This window comes from Fusarium coffeatum (assembly GCF_003316985.1).
Source record: "Fusarium coffeatum strain FIESC_28 chromosome Unknown BRIP53273_contig_119, whole genome shotgun sequence".
NCBI lineage: Eukaryota > Fungi > Ascomycota > Sordariomycetes > Hypocreales > Nectriaceae > Fusarium > Fusarium coffeatum.
The window spans coordinates 1-19,220 of NW_022157912.1; the positions used below are offsets into that span (position 1 = coordinate 1).

Here is a 19,220-nt window from a genome sequence, read left to right on the forward strand (position 1 = left end):
TTTTTTTTTTTTTTTTGAAGGTCACCTCTCAACGCGGACAAGTCAAATCAACACAACGAAAGATAACACCACTATGAACCTAATACTAATGAACGTTGCCGATTTTAATCCAGTATCCCGGAGGATGCCGGTGGCCATTCTGTTGTGAGTATTGATCGAAGCACAACTTCTTGGGGCTGCACTGTATCGAATGTTCCATGGATAGCATGACGCAAACAAGCAAAGCGTTGTCCGGCCCAACGGCCTGCTGCAGCAATCACCAGGAATCATCTGGCAAACAAATGAACATAAATTGGTCGGTACACATGCGCTTTTGTCTAATGTGCAGCCCAACAGGCATATCTACCCCACTGTCACCAGGCAACTGTGGTAGGCCTCCCAGATTCACTATTTCAACCCATCTTCCCCTCTTTGAACCTGTTTCCCAACTTCCCCCGTGCCAAAGACCATTGACCCCTCCTTACTGAATCAAATCTAGAAGAAGAAGCCCGTAAAAACTGCCGCATTTCAGTATGTTGGAGCATCTCACACCCTGGTATCCGGACGCAGAGGTCCTCGGCGAAGGCGACAAGATCAAGATTGACGACTTGCGCATCACTTTCAGGCGGACTATCCGCGTCCCCGATAATCATGAGAGTAGTGACCTGCCCCCAGATATGGGCAAATTTCCACTCTACCAAGTCGACAAACATGCCGAGAGACTCCCCATCAGTATGACACAGAAGGGTGGTGTATTCCTCCCCATGTACCGCAAGTCAAGTCCAGGGTCATAAAATCTCATCTCAGATACCGATGCTAACCTTTTTGTTTAGAGAAAGAAGCTATGTGGATCGGATTCGAGTCTCGACGACGCTATGCGATAAAGATCTTTGTCGGTGGTATCAACGCCATCTCCGGCGAGCCAGCCGTCCCGAACGCCGCCACTTCGCTTCGTCGTCGCAACCTCATCAAACAAAGGAAGTCTGTTCAGGATTACGTTGTGGTCGGAAGCGAAGGCCAGAAGTGGCTAGATGGTATCGCAGTAGAGCCCGGGAAGGTCCGTCAGTTTGTCGCCATGCCTGTTGGGACAGGCCACTCGGTTGAGGCTCAAATGACGGGCCAGGAGACGACTGCAGGAATTCAATTCGAAATCAGCCGACTTGACATGAAGCCTGATGAGTCGGGTCCCTCTGGAATAAACCTCTCTGAGTTAGAAATTCCTGAGGTAAATGATAGCAACAGGACGTCTGTTACAGTGAAAACGTTGACGGGCAAACATATCCCGATCACAGCCTCACATGACACCACTATTTTGGGAATGAAATTCCTCATCCAGCTCCGGGAGGGTATGCCTACGGATCAGCAACGTCTGATATTCGACGGTCGTCAGCTTGAAGGTAATCGGCAATTTTACGCAACTCATCTGCAGTATCCATTCCATATACTGACTAGACGTAGATGGCAAAACACTGAAGGAATGCAACATCACTGATGTACGTTATGTCCCTTATTCCCTTACATCTTCAATCTCAGATTCTAATCGCGATGTGACACAACAGGGATCTAATCTCCATCTAGTTCTACGTCTACGAGGCGGCTATCTCCCACCAGATCCAGAGATGAGCATCGCTGCGGGAGGTTTAATCACTCAGAGCATTGTCAGACTCCCACGAGGCGACTACAAGAAGACGGTTCCTGTCACCTTTAACGTCCAGGTCCTCAACAGTGCTAGCTTCAAACATGTCACTGGCAAGAAGCCCCCTCGATCACCCGTTTCCGCCAAGACCTATGCCGACGCGGGGTATCCCTTCTTTTCAATGTATGAAGAGTCAACCATCATCGCTGGTGATTTCCAGGGTCTCAAGTCCATCGCTCAGATCGACAAAGTGGCTGAGCAGTCGATGCCTGCCAACATGCCTGTCATCAACATTGGCGCGGTTGGTCTCTTGAACCCGCGCGGTCCGGAACAAGAGCTGGAGCTCGAGTGGGAGCTGGAGCAGAGACTTGCGGCAATTCGAACTGTTCTTTGAGATGGGATATACCTTGAGACTATTATTGTACAGAAAGGAGAGATGATATTCCTGGCGCAGATGGACCTGACAGGTGACAGGCCCTAGGGTATCTGAAGAATTAACCCTGGGACTCTAAGAGACGAAATAATTTGTTCACCTTATGATAGCTTAGACCAGCACTTAGGCAACTTTATTATCGTAGCTTTAGCCTTAGAAGACGATTCTTCTGTCACCTACCGAACCAGAAACAAAATTGCTTGGTCATTTTATACCAGTCAGGATGGACAGTTAGACTATCTAGTCCTTAAGGAATCCTCCTCCTACTGTCCAGTACTCTACGCGGTTTTGCTTTCCGTCTCACGTGGATTCATCGTAGAATAATTCACTTCCGCCGTAACCAAAGACGAAACACTTATCTGCTCACCAGCAGGATACTTCTCGGCCGTATACCGATCAAGCTACGTCCCATTAGCCAACATCCACTTCTGTTCAGTGACAAGACTTACCCATCGAACCACAAACAACCACCCACCAAGTACTACGCTCACACACAGCATACCAATGTATCCATTCCGCCAATAAGGCGCATGATCAGCCGGAAACAACACAATACCCCAAAACGTCCAAAGCAACCCATCACTAGCCGTCATCGAAGCAAGCGTCACACTCCTTGCAGCATCATCGGCCGTTCTAGCAAGAATATTGCTTGCCCAACCGTACAAGAGCGGGTTGATGCCGTATGCTGAGGCTGAGAGGTACAAGGCTGTGAGGTTGCCTGCGACTGTCATGTTTGGAATTAGAAGGACGATGCTGCAGATGATCTGGATCGCGCAGAGGATGAAGCCGAGGGATAAGCGTCGGTTGTAGCGATCCATGAAGAAGGATACTGATAGTTCGGCGACGATGCCCACGGCGTGAGTTGGGATGGGGAGCGTGTTGACTTCGGATTGTGTGAAGCCGTCGATGTCTTTGCGGAACTTGAGGTAGAGGAGCATAAGACCCTGGACGACGTAAGACTGCAGCGCGGATCCGAGAACAGCAAAGACACAACAGATGTATCTATCAATCGTCAGCTTCAGCATGTAACTCGCCAAGGTTGAACTCACAGCAATGGATTTCCCATAACCCTCTTAACCAAGCTCCAAGCCTGAATACTATGCCCATCCTCCTTCTTCGGAGGCAGCCGATCAAGCGCTAATTGTCTCTCCTTCTCATTCAAGTACGGCGCATCAGTATACTCCGGTACATCAGGAAAGAAAAAGAAGCCAAACACAGCGACGGGAAGTGTGATGATTCCGTCGATCAGGAATACCCATTGCCAACCTGCAAGTCCTGCGTGACCTTCCATGGATTCGTGGATGGCTGCCATCATTGCTCCGGCGAACATCTTGCCTATTTGGCCTGCTACTGTGAACATGGCTGTTCGCTTGGCAATTTCGTTGGATTTGCTGCAATCTCATAAGCACAGGATATGAAGTTTGGAGGAGTGTGACTTACTACCATGATCCCATGATGTATATCGATCCAGCATAAGTACTAGCTTCAGCCAAACCCATAAGGAATCTCACAGCACAGAGTTGAGAATAAGTCTTGCAAGCTGCACTCGCCATAGTCAAGCCAGCCCATACGACCACCAAAGAGGAGAGCCATATTCTCGGTCTGACTTTATGAATAATTATGGCGCTTGGTATTTGTCCTACCAGCATTCTATAATCTGTTAGTTGCTTGGTTCTTGACAGAGTTTGTTGATACGTACCCTGCTGAGGCCATCGACAGCAAAACATTGTACTGGTTGCCGCTCAGGTCGAGAGCTTCTTTCAGACCGGCTACCTAATTATGTTCAGCGAGGTTGTCCCCAAGCTCATTCGGTGACTTACGTATGCATTCGCGAAGGCTTGTCTATCTGTATCTCTAAGTCAGAACGCCACCTCAAGATACCATTGGGAGACATACCAAGGTGATTGAAAAAGAAGCTGAAGCAACAAAACGTCTGCCAATTAGTAACATCCTCATCAAACCCAGTCCAAACTCACAAGAATAAAGAAATCTACAGACAATTAGCACCACAAACTCAAAGCCAGATCAGTGACATACCAAGTTTCCGTATCAACTTCCTCTCCTCTTTACTCGTATCGCCCCAAAGATAATCACTCACTACCAAGAATCAGCAAGACTCCCGTTGCAAACATGGCCAAAACATACTCTTTCTGTAACTCGAAAGACTTTTTCCTCAGGTTCAATTCTTTGCAAGGTTTAGAAAATGTGTGCGTTAGACTTTGATCATAGATACCTCATGTTGTTAATCCCGCGAGTTCTATTGGACCGTTTGCCGGCTGTGGAGGAAACCATCAGGGTGCGCGGGTGATTGGTTGTAGGGATTGAGACCCTGAGATAAGAGTAAATTTGTGAGATAATACCTAAAACTGTCTGGTTGTCTACTATTGATCCGAATGTAGTGCCCGATTTGAGAAGAAATAAGATCTACTACGCCGAAGTCAAACAATGCAAACATCTCCCAATCGCCCTTCATGCCAAACCGTTGCTGGTAGATTTGTCTCGCTTCCTCTCCACAACCCTGCATCAAGCAAAGAATGTAGTGAGAAAAGGTGTCGTCAAAAGACAACGGTTTTCAACAGCCATGAACCGAAGAAATGGGAATCTGGAAATCTCAGTTAGTAAAATGCACAATGCAGTGCGTGCTCATCAAGTCGTCACTGCGACTCGTAACAATCGTCACCGGGTCGTCACTGCGAATAGACGGTTAGTAGATAAAAGTCGAAATGATAAATCGGGTTCCAATTCTAGGCCACTGAGCCAGCCAGCCCCCCATGAAATGTGATGTGCGCCAGAAAAAAAAAGCAAATGATATCCGCCCAACTTTCCTTCCATGTCATGACGGGGCGTTACTATACATATGCAGAGAAAGACAACTACTGTAGAAAGACAAGGTGCCCAGCAAGGGACCTATTCTTCCATAAATACCCCATATCTACCACCTCCCATCCATGCTACCAAAAACTCCAGGATATTTCGTAAAACTCGGGATATGCACACAAGATTGGGTATTTAGCAGGGACCGATGTGCTGCTCGTGCACATGACGAATGAAATCCCGCTGCATTCTAAACGACGAGTAGTCGCCCTGGAGAATCACCTCGAGGATATTACCCTTGTTGGGGTTACGTGAGATGTCACTCATCCTGTCACGTAGCAGTTCGAAGGCTTCCCTGAAGCGGGACAAGATGGCTGGTGTGTTGGCCGAACCACCTGAGATATCGTTGGCAGGGTTGTTGGGGTCGATGATGGAGAGACGATCGTAGTTCTTGTATGTCAAGCTGTTGACGTGCGACTGTGAAAGGTTAGCATGAGACATGATAGGCGAGGATGAACGGGGCAAACATACTTTGCGAATGTATCCGACTGGTCTGGTTAGAGAGATAGCGTTCTTCTCATGGTGGAAATCGTAACCGTAAAGTTCAAAGAACTCAAGAAGCATCTCGCCAAGATGATGTTCAGGAATAAGACTTCGACTCTGGACCTGTGGCATAAGCTGTAACATGCTGACGACCAAGCAAATAACCGAGAAGCCACCGATACCACCATTCACAGGTTCATTCAATCCACGCATGAGAAGGAAGTGCTTAATCACAGTCACAAGGATAGGCATAGCAGGATACTGCTCCTTCCACTGCAAAAAGGTATCAATGGCTCCAACACCACCCAAGTTCTCAAATGAGACATCGACCTTGAGACCGGTCTGCTTGTCAACAAACTTGACCAACGGGATTCTAGCGTGGGCGATAACCTCGATAGAGTGCTGTTCGGCTACTTGTTGCGACACCAGGAACTTCTGGAACTTATACAACCAGCTCTTGGCGGAGAGGTACGTCGGGGGACCGCCGCGCATGAAGCTAGCTGAGCAGACGACGAGGTCCATGTCTGCGGTGGGAAGATAAAGGCCGGACATGAAGGAACCGAAGGGATGGACTTGTGCGCTGGCAAAGTTTCGGCCGTCGCGTCGCATCGCCTTACGAAGGTTTTCGACGAGGTTGTCGCGGATGCGCTGTTCGAAGTCGCGGGGTCGGACGTATTCGTAAAAGTCCATGATCTCCTTGTGTAGACTGTAGAAGTTAGCATTGGTTCAGTGACGAGGCGGGATATTGGGAGGTGTTGTGACTTACCGAAATGCCATGTTAGTAGTAGCCGAATGATCATACATATCCCAAGGACAAGGATCCTCCTTGACCTTCGGTGCCCAGCTGGGTAATAACGAACCCTTGGATGGCTTTGTGGTGGCCTTCTTCAATTGTCCATAATCCGGGGGCTTGATGACGTCGTCTGCAGTTCGTTTGCGCGAGCCAAGAGCGTCATTGGCGGCTCGTCGAGCCTCTTGCGCTTCATTGACGGCCGACCGTGGCTTTTCGAGATCGGCTCTGGGACCAGAGGGCGCGTTCGGGGGAGGCGGCGGCGGCTGTGCGATAGTAGGCGGGGGATCGCGGGGAGGGGGTGGTGGCGCTTCCTGTTCTTCCTCGCTCTCTTCATCTTCGGTAAGGTCGAAAGAGATGAAGTCTTCAGCTTCGGTAGTAGCGGCGGGCTTGTTCTTCTTCTCCTCTTCAACACGCGCCTTTCGGATGAACTGAACCATATCCATCTTCTTTCGCGTAGTGTCATCCGGGCAAGGCAGGGCTGTGTAGGGGTCTGGGTTAGACCACTTGGGCGCAGTATCGCCAGATGCATCATCCCTCACGGTTCTGGCACGCTTCTTTGACGGACCCTCGGTCTCGGATGAATCAGAGATGTCCATATCAAGCTCGTCATCATCGGATATCTGGTCTAGATCGCGGAACTTGGCGATACCATCCTCACCTAATCGCTCCTCGGGCAGATTCTGTGTCGCGCCGGATACAAGTGCGCGCTCGGAGGGGTGAGGCGGGGGTTGCCATCTCCTGCCACCTCTGCCTCGACCTCGTCCTCTACCACCATCGCGTCTAGGTCCTCTTCTATCAGACGGCGGGCCACGATAATCGCCAGGATATTCAGGCATCCCAGGAGGCTTATCCATCCGAAACGTGAAATCACCCTGTGGTGGACGCGGACGATACGAGTCTCCTCCTCCACCACCAAATCGAAAGTCATCGCGCCCCGGCGGCGGTCTCGGTGGGAGATCATGCCTGTCTCCAGGTCGATACGAGTCCGAGTCTCGATAACGATCTTTATTATCGTTTCTGGGGCGCGAGTTACCTCGCGGCCTGTTTTGCTTGTTGCGCATTTTGTCGGTTGTTTGTCGCTGTTAATGCGGCTTTTGTGTGGTGTAGGAAGCGATGATGTCGCGTAGAAAAAAAGAACCTTTTGCGATCCATTTCCTTGACGCTAAACCGCATTTGGATGCACTAGATCTACGTACTGTGGTTAGTCAGCGTGGTGCGTCACTGATTTTTGGTGAGCCTTGGAGAATGCAATGATGAAGAAAAGAATAAGTGATGAGGAGGAATGATTGTGTATTTATAGTTGCTGAGTCGCAGTAATTTAATCTTTGAATAACATATATAGCAAGTCTTGTGCGCTGCCTGATGTTTATTGCCAACTCAAAATATAGCTCTGAATCATAGCTCTAAGCTTTGCTTGCACCCTCTGAATCAATTGCCACCACCTCAATCTCAACCTTCATTTCAGGCACTCCCAATTGCGCAACACCAATCTCTGTCCAAATGACCTTGTGGTTAGGCATCCACTTCTTAAAATTCTCACTCATTCTTTGGCCGACTTCTGGAGTGATTTCAGTGTGGTATGAATTGACGCGATAGACCTGCTCCCAGCCCTTTCCACCGCTCGCCTTGAGAGCCTTTTCGACGTTGTGGAAGGCCTGGTCAATTTGCTCGAGGTCAGATTCCGGGAATGAGAGTTCTCCGTCTTTAAGGGACCAGCCGCCTGATTTTTAGTTAGCGCTCTGACGCTTGAAGTATTGCTGATTTAATTGTGTTTGGACTTACCCTGGCCGCTGATCTCAATGCGATCGCCAACACGGACAGCTTGGCTGTAGCGAAGGAAGTTGCTGAGGTACTCGCCCTCGCCTTCGTAAACAGAATATGTAAGATGAGACATGGCTGTAAGGTTTATTGATGAGTATATATGTATTCAAGACGAGATTTGTTGCTTTCGATGAAGAATAACGAGTGCCCTACGACGAGGTCTCTCAGCCATTTATACTGCGATTGATGCCATCACCAGCGTAAGACTTGCATGCTGACGCTGCAAATCCAACGCCAAGCATAATGCCAAGTATAACGTTATTATAACGTTATTCGGAACTTCTCTTCAATTCTCTCTAATTCCTGCTGATCTTGGCCATCATCAATATTTCCTAGTGAAGCGAAAAGTATCACACTCGAGCACTATGCAGGTCACGCCAAGACGGCTCAACCCAGAGACAGATCTGACAAATGCTACAGACATGGACAAACCCAAATACCCGTCGGGCTAGGCACATCCTGGTCCAATCGGTGATCGGCATGATTATGCTTAAATGGCCCGGTTCGCTCAGCTTCTCCGCCTTGGTGCTTACATGGTCTTGATGAGTCAACAATGCAAAGTCAGCATTGACTTTGGAATCACTGCCATGCGCCATCGCGTTTCACCCTTTCACCAATCACACAGCTGGCTAAAGTTTTGTTGTTTGGAATCAAGCTTACCAGCCTATGAAACAATATACATGAGCAAATCATAGATCAGACGTATCCTGTAGTTATCGATACCATACTATCAAGTATAAGGTTTAAAGTATTGTTTTTATTTCTCTAAACTTGAAGATGTACTTAAGATAACAAAATAATAGTGCTGATAGTATACTCTTTGTGGGATACTTCTAGTCGGTCTGTTGAAAGCATTAAAGGGCTACCAAAGTATCTAAGAGCAGGCTTGACACAGATCAACAGCCTCTTCAGTAACAAATGGGAAACCCAAGGCTCATCTCAAATCTAGATCTCTTTATCGCGTCTTTTAGCCGGGCGGCTTACTTCTGCCACTCCGTCGCGGAACGGAGCTCTGCGACACCAAATTTCTCCCAGGTCTGTGGGCATCGAGTCAAAGCCTCACGTTGACCGACACTTGCGCATTTATCTTTCCCATAGCCCCATCGCTCACATAAAGATGGGAATCTAGATCTAGGTCTACCAAACTTCGATTCGTTAAGGAAGTGTTGCAACCTCTAGCAACCGAAGTTCCAACCCTCTTTCGTTAGTTTCTTGCTTGGCCAACTGTTAGTTCTCAGCCCTAACCTTAGCTTCTCAAGGCGGTTCATCTTTTACCTAGATCGGAGAATCTAGAGATAGGATATGCTATTGTTGACCGATATTTCAAGATAAAGTTTCGATACGGATAATGCGGCATTGGAGTCTTACTGGACGTTTCCACTTTGATCTTCTTCTGTTGAAACTACTGTAATCTAACTAGACACTATTGAAATCTGAATTGGAAAACGGGCACTTCAAGAGATCGATTTCCCGCTTTTCATATACCTTATATATAGCCTTATTCAACGTCTAGGCAGACACAGAGAGAAAGCTGACATGCTGACATCTAGCTTTTTAATAAGTCTCCCACACCCTCAGTACTGCCACGCTCTTTCTAAACATGCTGAAGTTGACAAACACGCATATTTTGTTATGAAGAGTTTTGCCCTGCACCGGTAGCCCGGAACTTGAAACTGAATCTTTCCCTGCCTTGTCCAAAAGCTATCGCTGCTGAATGGGCCTCGACTCTTGAAATCTGCTCTACTGCAACCACAGGAGACGGCTTGGCTGCAAGCGCGAAGCATGTGAAAATTAAAAAAATCCAGACTGCCAATCTAGATCATGCAAATAATTTGTCCGCCGATTCTTTTTCTTCAAAGAAGCAATGTGAAAAAAGAAAGCAACGAACGACAAAAAGCAAATTACATCACAGAAGATCAGGCACAAGCGGCGACTTGTCATATTTTATGGAATGCAATAATACCTCATCGTCTTTTACTGCACATTCCAGTCGACATCAGTTCAGACATTTCCAACGGCTTTATTCGTGCCTCCTACATAACTGTGACGCTTAAACGGTCTGCATACACAGCCGCCTGCATCAGCGGCTAGTTCTATTAGCCTAGCGGTTGCACATCCAATATAAATGCAGAAATCCCAATGGAATGGAACGCCCTTCTTGGCTAATACATTCAATGTTCCCAATATTCTGGTCAAGCTAAGAAACCTTCGCTGCGGCCAAGGCTGTGCGCCTCTGATGTAAACCTCACACACCAATTGCGCCCCAGCTGAAGATCCCACTACATTCCCATACAAGTTGGCCCATTTTGCAATGATATTTCTTTATCTGCACCTGAAACGATGTGGACTGCTCCGTAGATGCAGCCTCTACAGCCCTGCTCGCTCGGACTGCCCAGCCAACCAGTCGCATTATCGCTCCCCCACCAGAATAAGAAAGTCCAAGGGGTTCGTATAATTTTACGACTTGCTTTTCTTGAGAGGCTACTCGTCGTAACTTATATCGGAGTGTTCGTCTTATCATTTTGAAGTGGTGTCGCAGATCTTTTTGTTCCTAATCCTAGGTACTATGGATGTCAAAACACCAAGACCTGGCGTGTCGCCAAAGTCTTTTGACATAAAGGATACCAAAACACAAAAGTTCCTTCTCATACAATTATTTGTTATTTTATCGTTTTCGTTTCATACGGCTACTCTACTCTATTTACCGAAGCTGAAAACCCGGTTGATATCGTCTCGTCGACCTGCAATTAACACGACGCCAACGCCAGCTCTGGTTGCTCAAGTCAACACCACTTCCACCTTTCCTTCAAACATATCGTCGACAGACATACACGACAATGTCAGCTCCGCAGCCATGTTATGCGGTGACGTTTGGCTCGCCTTAAGTCTCATGGCCGGTACCGATGCATTCTGGGTAGTAGCAACATTCAACCACACCCTGATGAAGAACTGGCACTACTTTATCAGCCTGCGCATGATGGCCTTGGCATCTATCATTTCATTTTGTCTGTACATACCCTCGAATTGGGGAAAGTCGGCTTTGGGTTATGCCTTCGCCTTGTTATTGTCCTGTTCTACATATTGGCTGTTCAACGATACTTTATCGCGGCTGCATCGACAACCGTCGAATACGACTACGAATGCCCACTTTGGATCGATCCAGCAGTATAGCGATAAGATGAGTCGCTTGTCTTTCGGGTGGGGTCGTGCGATACATGTCTCTATGGTTATTTGTTCTGTTCCTGGTGTTCTGAGTATGGTTATGCCTTCGGGATGGGTGACTATTATTCCGCTAGTCTCTATTCCATTCGAGGTAGGTCCCATTTCCTATCCGTGAATCGAAGTTCAAGTACTGACTCATACATTCAGTCGATTCTACTGGCCAAATGGAAGCTGGGCAGAAGTCCAGAGTTCATCCTCAGTGGCGGCGTCTTCATCCACGCCGTATGCTTCACGCACTGGGGTCTCTCCCAAGTCTCTTCAAGCCCGCGCCTGACCCTCCCATCATGGGCCTTCCTATCTTTGGTAATCTCTGGTCGACTCATTCTCGACTTGCATCTCCAATCTTCCTCACTCCGATATCCAGAATTTATGTGGGTTCGAGAACACGTTCTTCTTTCAACGAAAAGCCTTTTGAGAATTTGTGCTCTTTCTCTGATAGCGGAGCATTGTGGTTTACCTGTGGTTTCTTATGGCAAGTTGATCATCATACCCGTGTTCTACTCCATCAGTTTATTGGGCGTGGCGACGCCAGCGGCGTATAGCATTGTCACGAAGAGAATTAAAATTTAATAGATAGTATGATAATGATTGAACATAGACATATTCTCAGACATATTCTCACGAGCCTTGGCATCGGTCTTACAGGTGGATTCTCAGGATCGTCATCCTGGCATCGTCAACCGCGCCCTTGCCCGCGGGGTCATAAATCCTGAATCCGGTGATACTTCTGTCCCAACCTACTCTCTTCTCTAAAAGCACTCAGATTTTTTGCTAGAATATTTACAATCTTCTCTCATAAAACACGTCATGGCAGAAGAAAACTGGAAACCCAAAGCCATCATATTCGACCTCCTCACCGGTCTTCTCAACTCATGGGACATATGGGATGCATCAACCCCTTCTAAGACCCACGAAGAAGGCGGCCGCTGGCGCCAACGCTATCTTGAAATCACATACGGCACTGGAACGTACGTACCCTACGAAGACCTAGTCAGACAAGCTGCAGAGGAAGTTGGTCTTCCCGAGTCGGCCCCGGAAGCACTCCTCAAGAACTGGTCAACCATTCAACCCTGGGACGAAGTGCCCTCCGTTCTCCAAGCACTTAGATCCCAGGGTTACAAGCTCGGCGTCATAACCAACTGTTCCAAAGAAAATGGAAATATCGCCATCACTGGTGTGGAGAAGAAAGCGAGTGCTGGTTATGATCAGCCGTTCACGTTTGATGTGGCTATTACTGCCGAAGAGAGCGGCTTCTACAAGCCTCTCAAGGAAGCCTATCATAGTATCCTGCCTCGGCTGGGGGTTGAAGCGAGGGATGTCCTGTTCGTGGCGGGAAGTGCTGGAGATGTTGAGGGCGCAACGAACGCGGGTATGAAGGTTGTTTGGCATAACAAGATTGGGTTGACGAAGAGAGGGAACGCGATTCCGTTGAGAGAGGGCAGGACTTTGAATGATGCTCTGAAAGGGTTCTTGTAAACGGAGGATCAAGTCGAATAATGTATTAAATCGTTCATTCTAACACTTAAAATCCAAGCTTATAGCTTTGCTTTCGCCGACTGTGTGTTAAGAACATCCTTCACAAGCTCCATAACCTCGTCAGCAACACCCCAGGACAGCTCATAGCCACGTCCACCCGCTCCATACGCGTGAACAACATGTTTAACTCCCCAAGTAGTATCCTTCTTTTCCGTCTCAACCCTCATGCCTCCCTCACGAGCTGGCCGTCTTCCAACGACGTCCTTGATGACCTTGACCGACTCAGCGTTTTCTTGGTTGTTGCAGGCTTGAGGGATGATGGATTGCGCAGCTTTTAGTAGCTGGCTTCGAGTCTCTTGTGATGGTTCAAGATCCCAGTTACCTATCTCTTTCGTACCGCCAACGACCGTACCACCGTTGAAGGATCGTGGGATGATGAAGCTCCATGTTCCGTCCTTCTTTTGTGTTGTGATCGTCTTGTCAGCAGCAGTGAGGTTTGTCAACACAGTTTGACCTAGCCATTGTTAGCAATTAAAAATATCCTGACTCTCAAAACATACCTCTAATAGGAAAGCTTTTTGCGTCGCCGAATCCCATCCCACTTGCATTGACCACAAGCTTCACATTCGGCGCCAGAATAAAAGCCTCCCATTCACTCTTCAACTCCCTTTGAACAGTCTTCCCGCCCTGAACAATAAACTTGCGAAGCAAATTCGCGCAGTAAAGCGGCGCATTGATACAATACGTCTCATATTGGTACCCAAGCTTCACACCCTCTGGCAATTCTCTCGAGTCAAATCTACGATATCCGGGCAACCCCGTCTCTTCCGTAAAGCTATGCACATCCTGTTTAATGTACTCAACAGGCGGGTCCTCAAGGTACTCAATTCCTGGAAGGCGACGAACTCCGACACCAGGTTCACTGTTCTCAAACTCAGCGACAGTAGTCTTCAACCACTTGGCTTCACGACGAAGCTGTGGTGTTGAGGCGGGGATGGGTCGGACGTGAGCGCCTGCCCACATGGAGGCATAATCGGCTGAGTGGGTAATTGGAACACCTGGGATTGAAGTCGGCCATTCTTTTGCGGCGAGGAGGACTAATGTTGATGGGGAGTCTTTTGTCAACTCTTGGATCTTGAGGGCGCTGGTAAGGCCGATGATTCCAGCGCTAAAACAGGAACGTTAGCTCACGCATTGGAGCAGTGAAATGGCACGTACCCGATTACCACGATTGTGGACTCAGTCTGGGGTGAGCTAAAAGAAGACATTGTACAAGCTCGGGAAATATCTGGGGAAAGGTATCGGAGATGGGTCGTGTTAGCTGGAGATTTAATGGAAGGGACTCAAGGGCATGTGAGCCTTAGGTACGGATGTCTTCACTGCTAAAATAGCGCAGGGACAGGGAGTCGCGTCTTTATTATAGAGAGGTGATGAAGACCATGAGAGAGTCAATTAAATACTATACGCGTATTCAGACTCGTTCGGTATGACACGAGGAAGGCTAGTTTTGCCAAGTTCTTTATCGAAATGCATGATCATTGCCAAACTGATGGACAGATCGCGCCCTGCCCTCCGAGATCGGCCATATCAACGACCGACCGACAGCAACAGTTATCATTCATTGACAAGGTACCGACATTCTCCAATACCAGCAAAATAATTGTAAGACCCCATCGGCTTACGCCAAAGATTCATCACGCAATATCTCATTGTAGAGTAGATCAAGCCCTGTGTAGTCTCAGCCTGTTTGTCGCGAAACGCAAAAAGTGAGGTCCTACCCGGGTTCGAACCGGGGTCTTCGGAAGGCTTCTGATGCATATCAAAATCCGACGTCATTACCACTAAACTATAGGACCTTGATTTTCGATGACTAAGCCTTCAAAACTGCACTCTATATAGTGATTTTGCACGAATATGACGGTGTGTTGAGCGTACCCTGGAGATATGACAGAATTACATCTTCTACCTACAAACAAGCAACAGGACGCGAAGAGATTACTGGTTCTTGAATTGAATTGAATTGAATTGAATTGTATTGAGATTTGAATATTATATGTTGGATTATCTCCCGAATAGTGTGTCTACTCAATTAGTTTGCTTCAAACCTTGCTGCTGCAGGACAAAACATTTGTCAACCTGGCGGTCTTCAGACCAGCTACTAATCCAACAAACAACTTTCGCTACCGGCATACCACCCTACCACACATACTCCTCCTACTGGCTTGTTAGTGTAGGGAACAAGTTAAAGTGTTACCCAAGGACCGGGTAGTTTTAGAATTTGGGTCGGCCGAAAGAACGGAGCCGATCTCAACTCAGATGCTGGTGCTCGTCGGAGACCAGGATGTGTACTACTTGCAGCTCCCGTCGCAGATCCAACACTTGCACTACTTTGTTCTAAGCAGAGATAATGTGATTGACAAGACATGTCCGTTCAGCTGACTGAACTCTTGGCTATGCTTTTCCAAATTACGGTCAAGATACAACCAAGCCAATCGTCAATCGTGAAAAGGGCGGTCTCGTTGTCTTGAACATCAAAAAGTTGAAGAGCCAATAGACTAACGGACAGAGCGAAACTGCTGAGAGCTGTTAGTGTGTTCTAGCTCGTTAGCTGACAGACGATGACATGGGTCGTATTCAGCATCGCATGTTCTAGGAGGCGAAAGTCAAGACAGAAAGAATAAGCAATCTTTTATTGGCCGCAAATGCTGTGTCAGCAGAAGACGTCCAATCAGAGCGAAGATGATTACCAGTTTCCAGATCCGCAGCTCTGGAGCTCGAGATGAAGTGGGTCAAACTCATTGAAAGCCATCAAGTACAAATACGACGAGCAGCCGCATTCGAAGAGTAAAGACAGAATCAAGCACTTTACAATCCAATCCACTACTCCATCAATCTCTTGATCTTTCAAACCAACCACTCTCTCAAACACCAACTTTACAACACTTTAATCCGTCAAAATGGTCGTCAACACTCCCGCTACCTGCTGCCGCTCCGGCGACAACGTTGAGTGCGCCTGTGGTATGTGACATCATCCCCAGCTCCATCAACAAACACCAGACTAACAATTCCCCAGCTCAAAAGGCTACCTGCTCTTGCGGTCAAAAGTCCGCTCTCCAGTGCACATGCGCCAAGGCCCCTGTCGAGAACACCGTCAACGGACCCCGATGCTCATGCCGTGCTCGTCCCGCTGGCGAGTGCACCTGCGACCGTGCTGCTACCGAGAACGCTACTCCTAGCGGTGCTACATGCGCTTGCGGATCTCGTCCTGAGGGTATGTGGAACTTAGATGTCTTGGGTTTCTGTGTCAACTAACAATTCTGGTTTAGGTGGCTGCACTTGTGAGAAGGCTGCCGATGGTGGCTTCAACCCTGCCAACGAGATCGATTTCACTACCAAGAAATAAACGTTTTCGATCCGATGATGGGTTTTTAGAAATACATGCATTCATGAATTATTTGGACGGCGTTGGGGAACAATGAACAGTCGGTTGGGTTGGGGCGGCGAGACAAACGATACCAGAGATACAGAGAATTGGAGAATACAATTATACATTATCAATCAATACCTTCGTGCAGAATAGTGATAATAATGACAACTGGATGCAATTGTCGTGGTCCAATCGTGTTTGCAAACGTCAATAGTCCACGTGGTCAATACGGCTTTGCGCATTTGCATCATTCGTTTGTTGGAGAACTATCAATAAACTCAATAGGGGAACCGCCAGTAAATTAGCTGTTGTCCGTGCTGCGCAGTGTAACGTTCGTCTGCTATTGAACCAACGCGACCGGCCGGCGAATCGCGTATCGAATGGAGATGAATGAAATGAACTGATAGCGACGATTCACCGCCCTAGACTCTTGCAGCTGTCATCAGATCTCAATTGCGCTAACCGTTTTTCTGCCGGACAAAACAACCAAAGCTTTCGGGCGGTGACGCAAGGTCCAGGCATCATCCCCCTGTCAAACCCGCAAATGATCACACCCCCAGCGCGGTCAGATCACTCGTTGAAGGAAAAAACCCACCCATCGCGCTCCTAAATCAGCTTTTTTTCCAGAGCTTGTTTTTTCATCATCACCTCACCCCATCAAACAATCCATCAGATTCCACCAGCCACCTCAGCGCAATCTGATTTCTTGAATCGCTGATTGACTCTACCTAAAAGCGCAAACTCTGTTCCTACACGCGCGCGTCACTTCCACACATACACAATCACAACACAAACTTACGCGATGGCACCAAGAGCCGCCAGAGCTGCGGCCGTCACCAAGACGGCCACTGCCACGACTAAGAAGTCGACTACCACTGCCGCTGCTGCGAAGAAGGATGCGAAGCCTACAAAAGCTGCCGCCAAGAAGGCCGAGCCTGCTACAAATGGCAAGAAGCGCACTCGCGCAGAGGAGTCTGAAGTAGAGGAAGAGTCGGAAGAGGAGGCCCCCAAGACAAAGAAGACCAAGACCACAGAACGCGTCGTCAAGCCCGCTGCTAAGCCCTCAGCAAAGGCAAAGGCCGCCACCCAATCCGCTGCATCCAAGGCCGCCGCTGCCTCAAAGGCCAAGGCCAAGTCTGAGGAGCCTGAGGAGAAGAAGCCCGCTGCTCGAAAGCCCGGTCGTCCTGCTAGCACCACCAAGGCCGAGCCCAAGAAGAAGTCCGCTTTCCCCAGCATTGGAAAGAAGATCAACGATGCCCCTACCAAAATTCTCGATGTTTACGTCTTTGGTGAAGGTTCATCGGGTGAGCTTGGCCTCGGCAGCAAGCGCGTTAACAACAAGAAGCCCATCGACGTCAAGCGCCCCCGACTCAATGATAACCTCGCCGCTGCCTCTACCGGTGTTGTTCAGATCTCTTGCGGTGGTATGCACGCTGTTGCGTTGACACACGATAACAAGATCTTGACATGGGGCGTCAATGACCAGGGCGCTCTTGGACGAGACACCAACTGGGACGGCGGTCTTCGCGATATGGACAAGGCCGAAGACTCCGATTCGGAAGACGAGGACGACACTGGTATCAACCCCAAGGAGAGCACACCGACTGCCGTTTCCGATGAGCACTTTGCTCCTGGCACCAAGTTCGTTCAGGTCGTTGCTAGTGACAGCGCCAGCTTCACCCTTACCGAGGACGGTCGCGTTTACGGCTGGGGAACTTTCCGATCCAGCGACGGTATTCTTGGCTTCTCAGAGACCATCAAGGTTCAGTCCACTCCTCTCCTGATCAAGGACCTCAAGAACATCAAGGCTCTCTCCGCCGGTTCAAACCACATTCTCGCTCTCGACCACAAGGGCAACGTTGTCGCATGGGGTTGCGGTCAGCAGAACCAACTCGGCCGACGTATCATCGAGCGCAACAAGATGTCCTCTCTCATTCCCCAAGGTGTCGGTCTGCCCCGAGGAAAGATTGCCAAGATTGCTTGCGGTTCATACCACAGCTTTGCCATTGACAAGGAAGGTCAAGTCTACGGCTGGGGTCTCAACAACTTTGGCGAGATTGGTGTTGAGTCAAATGCTGGCGAGGACGACGCTGTCATCCTCCGTCCCGCCAAGCTTACATACCTCGACGACTTCAACATTACTGAGATTGACGGTGGCGAGCACCACTCCCTTGCTTGCTCTGACAAGGGCGACCTTTTGACATGGGGACGTGTTGACGGTTACCAAGTCGGTTTCGAGTTTGACAAGCTGTCTGAGGAGAACGCTATCTACGACGAGCGTGGCAACGCCCGTATTCTTTTCAAGCCTACTGTCCAGCCTGGTAAGTTTCCATGCCACCGACTCTTCAAGACCAATACTAACAAATTGCAGAAGCCAAGGACATCGTCTCCGTCGCCGCCGGTACCGATAACAACTTCGCCATCGCCTCCGACGGCAAGGTCTACTCTTGGGGCTTTTCCAGCAACTACCAGACCGGCCAAGGCACGATCGACGACATCCACACTCCCACATTGATCGACAACACCGCCATCCGCGGCAAGAAGATCATTGGTGCAGGAGCCGGTGGTCAATACTCCGTCCTCATCGGCGAGGCTGAAGATGTGCCCTCCACAAACGGCGCCAAGACCAACGGCGAGGCTTAAACGAGCAACGAACTGTCACGAAGGATTTGCAAACGGATCTGGAATTTCTCATACTAGCCCAACTTAATCTCGGCTGCTGCAGGGCAGCTCTTCTCAACAATACTTGTACTTTTTAGCCCGGTGGACCAGACGGGCGGATTCTCACTCTGGCTTCAAAACAAAAAACGGGGAATTTTCATGATTAAGGAGGACGCATGTTTATTTAGTGCTTTTCGATGCTTTGCTTGTGTGGCATATATAGATGGTTACGAAATGTCTTTGCATAACTTGAAAACTTTGCTTTTTGAGAGAGTATTTCTTCTCAACGCTACATCTACACTGCTCCCCTCCCTCCCTTCCTTTTTTAATCGTGACGTACAAATGTAATTATTCTAGTACAAAGGGAATCTGTCCTGAATTGCATCCCCCCATTCCGTATCTTACCGAACGCCTT

The 19,220-nt window shown here is 48.6% G+C and overlaps 8 protein-coding genes across 8 annotated transcripts; 4 read left to right on the plus strand and 4 right to left on the minus strand.

Moving 5' to 3' along the window:
- Positions 1-512: 512 nt before the first annotated feature.
- Positions 513-2,009, plus strand: FIESC28_05525 (uncharacterized protein; the record flags this gene model as incomplete). The annotated part of the gene is made up of 4 exons (XM_031159670.1): positions 513-711; positions 813-1,376; positions 1,438-1,472; positions 1,539-2,009. 4 exons carry the CDS (start codon positions 513-515, stop codon positions 2,007-2,009), a joined length of 1,269 nt encoding a protein of 422 aa, XP_031016222.1.
- A 440-nt stretch (positions 2,010-2,449) lies between these two features.
- Positions 2,450-4,286, minus strand: FIESC28_05526 (uncharacterized protein; the record flags this gene model as incomplete). The annotated part of the gene is made up of 9 exons (XM_031159671.1): positions 2,450-3,050; positions 3,098-3,439; positions 3,489-3,698; positions 3,748-3,821; positions 3,869-3,894; positions 3,945-3,964; positions 4,025-4,038; positions 4,194-4,233; positions 4,282-4,286. The coding sequence occupies 9 exons, from the start codon at positions 4,284-4,286 to the stop codon at positions 2,450-2,452; spliced, it is 1,332 nt and encodes a 443-aa protein (XP_031016223.1).
- Positions 4,287-5,057: 771 nt separating this feature from the next.
- On the minus strand, positions 5,058-7,259 carry FIESC28_05527 (uncharacterized protein; the record flags this gene model as incomplete). Its single annotated transcript, XM_031159672.1, has 3 exons — positions 5,058-5,339; positions 5,394-6,111; positions 6,172-7,259. 3 exons carry the CDS (start codon positions 7,257-7,259, stop codon positions 5,058-5,060), a joined length of 2,088 nt encoding a protein of 695 aa, XP_031016224.1.
- A 342-nt stretch (positions 7,260-7,601) lies between these two features.
- FIESC28_05528 (uncharacterized protein) lies at positions 7,602-8,092 on the minus strand (the record flags this gene model as incomplete). The annotated part of the gene is made up of 2 exons (XM_031159673.1): positions 7,602-7,918; positions 7,981-8,092. The coding sequence occupies 2 exons, from the start codon at positions 8,090-8,092 to the stop codon at positions 7,602-7,604; spliced, it is 429 nt and encodes a 142-aa protein (XP_031016225.1).
- Positions 8,093-12,048: 3,956 nt separating this feature from the next.
- On the plus strand, positions 12,049-12,717 carry FIESC28_05529 (uncharacterized protein; the record flags this gene model as incomplete). Its single annotated transcript, XM_031159674.1, has 1 exon — positions 12,049-12,717. One exon carries the CDS (start codon positions 12,049-12,051, stop codon positions 12,715-12,717), a length of 669 nt encoding a protein of 222 aa, XP_031016226.1.
- Positions 12,718-12,776: 59 nt separating this feature from the next.
- On the minus strand, positions 12,777-13,985 carry FIESC28_05530 (uncharacterized protein; the record flags this gene model as incomplete). Its single annotated transcript, XM_031159675.1, has 3 exons — positions 12,777-13,231; positions 13,278-13,885; positions 13,936-13,985. 3 exons carry the CDS (start codon positions 13,983-13,985, stop codon positions 12,777-12,779), a joined length of 1,113 nt encoding a protein of 370 aa, XP_031016227.1.
- Positions 13,986-15,674: 1,689 nt separating this feature from the next.
- On the plus strand, positions 15,675-16,120 carry FIESC28_05531 (uncharacterized protein; the record flags this gene model as incomplete). The annotated part of the gene is made up of 3 exons (XM_031159676.1): positions 15,675-15,735; positions 15,791-15,988; positions 16,044-16,120. The coding sequence occupies 3 exons, from the start codon at positions 15,675-15,677 to the stop codon at positions 16,118-16,120; spliced, it is 336 nt and encodes a 111-aa protein (XP_031016228.1).
- An 826-nt stretch (positions 16,121-16,946) lies between these two features.
- FIESC28_05532 (uncharacterized protein) lies at positions 16,947-18,787 on the plus strand (the record flags this gene model as incomplete). Its single annotated transcript, XM_031159677.1, has 2 exons — positions 16,947-18,465; positions 18,516-18,787. The coding sequence occupies 2 exons, from the start codon at positions 16,947-16,949 to the stop codon at positions 18,785-18,787; spliced, it is 1,791 nt and encodes a 596-aa protein (XP_031016229.1).
- Between the last annotated feature and the right edge of the window lie 433 nt (positions 18,788-19,220).